Raw genomic sequence first — 1912 nt, forward strand, 5'->3', positions numbered from 1 at the left:
TCTAGAGAAAAAACTATTAAAGAACTCTAATCGCTTTTGCTTCTTCTCTATGAGAGAAAATCCCATTAAAATCCCATTAAAGAACTCTAGTAACTCTAGTAATTTGAGTAGTAATTCCACAAAAATATTAATTGCTGCTTTTGAATAGTAATTCCACAAAATATTAATTATTACTATTTGTACGTTTTCGTAATTTGAGATGATATTTCTTGAGATTTGATAATTTGATGGTTTGAGTAGTAATTCTGCAAAAATGTTAATTGTTACTTTTTAATAGTAATTCCGCAAAAATGTTAATTATTACTATTATACATGAAATTGTTACTTTTTAATAGTAATTCCGCAAAAATGTTAATTATTACTATTATACATGAAATTGTTACTTTTTAATAGTAATTCCGCAAAAATGTTAATTATTACTATTATAGATTTATGTAGGTTTTCTTAATTTCTCTTGGTAAATTGAGATGATATTTCTTAAGATTTGGTAATTTGAGATGATATTTCTTGAGATTTGGTAATTTGAGATGATATTTCTGATCTTTGTTGAATATGGTGATTAAAATCATATATATAATTAAAGTATAATCTACAAATATTTGACTTCGGGTGACTACTCGGAGAGTCGGAAATGTAAGGAGGATTTACATACAAATGAGTCACCATGCAACATCTAAGCTAGATTGTGGCTCACCCTTAAAAAGAAGGAAAGAAAAAGATGGATTGTAGTAGTATTTAGACGAGAGACAGAATTATAGGTCATTCTATATTTGGAAAAAAAAAAAAAAAAAAAAAAAAAATTCTAGTATGCCTCGTAAAAAAGAGAGATTATATATTTTGCAGGAAAAGCCATTATATAAAATTATATTTCAACAAAAAGAAAAAAAACAGCCACCATATATGACATCATATTATAGTTACATAGACGGTAGAATTGCACGGACTAGCACTGTTCATTTCAGGTTTGACCTCACTTTATGTCATCTAATCCTTTCACGGATTTATTTAATATTCATATGATACTTTATCGTATGCACTCTACATGCTCCATATAAGGAATTGACTCCTTGTTTAGCTGCCTTACTAATACTTCTCAAGCGATAGCGTCAATCTAATTCTCACCGCCGCCTCCGCCACCGCCTCCTCCGCCTTTACCTCCTCCACCTTTCCCTCCTCCTCCGCCCTTACCTCCTCCTTGACCTCCGCCTCCGCCTTTCCCTCCCCCTTGACCCCCGCCACCTCCGCCTTTCCCCCCTCCACCTTTCCCTCCTCCTCCGCCTTTACCTCCTCCTCCGCCCTTACCTCCCCCTTGACCGCCGCCTCCGCCTTTTCCTCCACCTTGACCACCGCCGCCTCCACCTTTTCCTCCTCCTGGGCCGCCGCTACCTTTTCCCCCTCCTTGGCCGCCCACCCCCGCCTCTCCCTCCTCCGTGACCGCCACCTCCGTATCCACCGTGACCGCCACCTCCGTATCCACCGTGACCGCCACCTCCGTATCCACCGTGACCGCCACCTCCGTATCCACCGTGACCGCCACCTCCGTATCCACCGTGACCGCCACCTCCGTATCCACCGTGACCGCCACCTCCGTATCCACCGTGACCGCCACCTCCGTATCCACCGTGACCGCCGTGCTTGTCATCTTCTATACTGGCATCTTCAGCAACAATTTCTTTTGCGTCATTCTTAGCTGCAACGAGCATGTAAATATTAACTCCTAGTCTCAGGATAGTTTCCTGAGACACGCAATCTTTCATACTCTAAGGATAGAAATTAACGCACAATTACTAAATTATCTCGAGCTTTAATATGCATAATGCATGTGCCCGCGTATGTAACCGACGTTACATATAATTGGTATGTAACTAATAACTATATCATGCATATACTGTACCAATAAACAGTATTCAAT

General features: G+C 39.6%; 1 protein-coding gene across 1 annotated transcript; it reads right to left on the bottom strand.

The window, feature by feature from the left end:
* Positions 1-1111: 1111 nt before the first annotated feature.
* LOC112094713 (ctenidin-3-like) lies at positions 1112-1642 on the bottom strand. Its single transcript, XM_024176325.1, has one exon. It carries the CDS (start codon positions 1640-1642, stop codon positions 1112-1114), a length of 531 nt encoding a protein of 176 aa, XP_024032093.1.
* Between the last annotated feature and the right edge of the window lie 270 nt (positions 1643-1912).

Source organism: Morus notabilis, unplaced genomic scaffold, assembly GCF_000414095.1.
Source record: "Morus notabilis unplaced genomic scaffold, ASM41409v2 Scaffold24, whole genome shotgun sequence".
Taxonomy (NCBI): domain Eukaryota; kingdom Viridiplantae; phylum Streptophyta; class Magnoliopsida; order Rosales; family Moraceae; genus Morus; species Morus notabilis.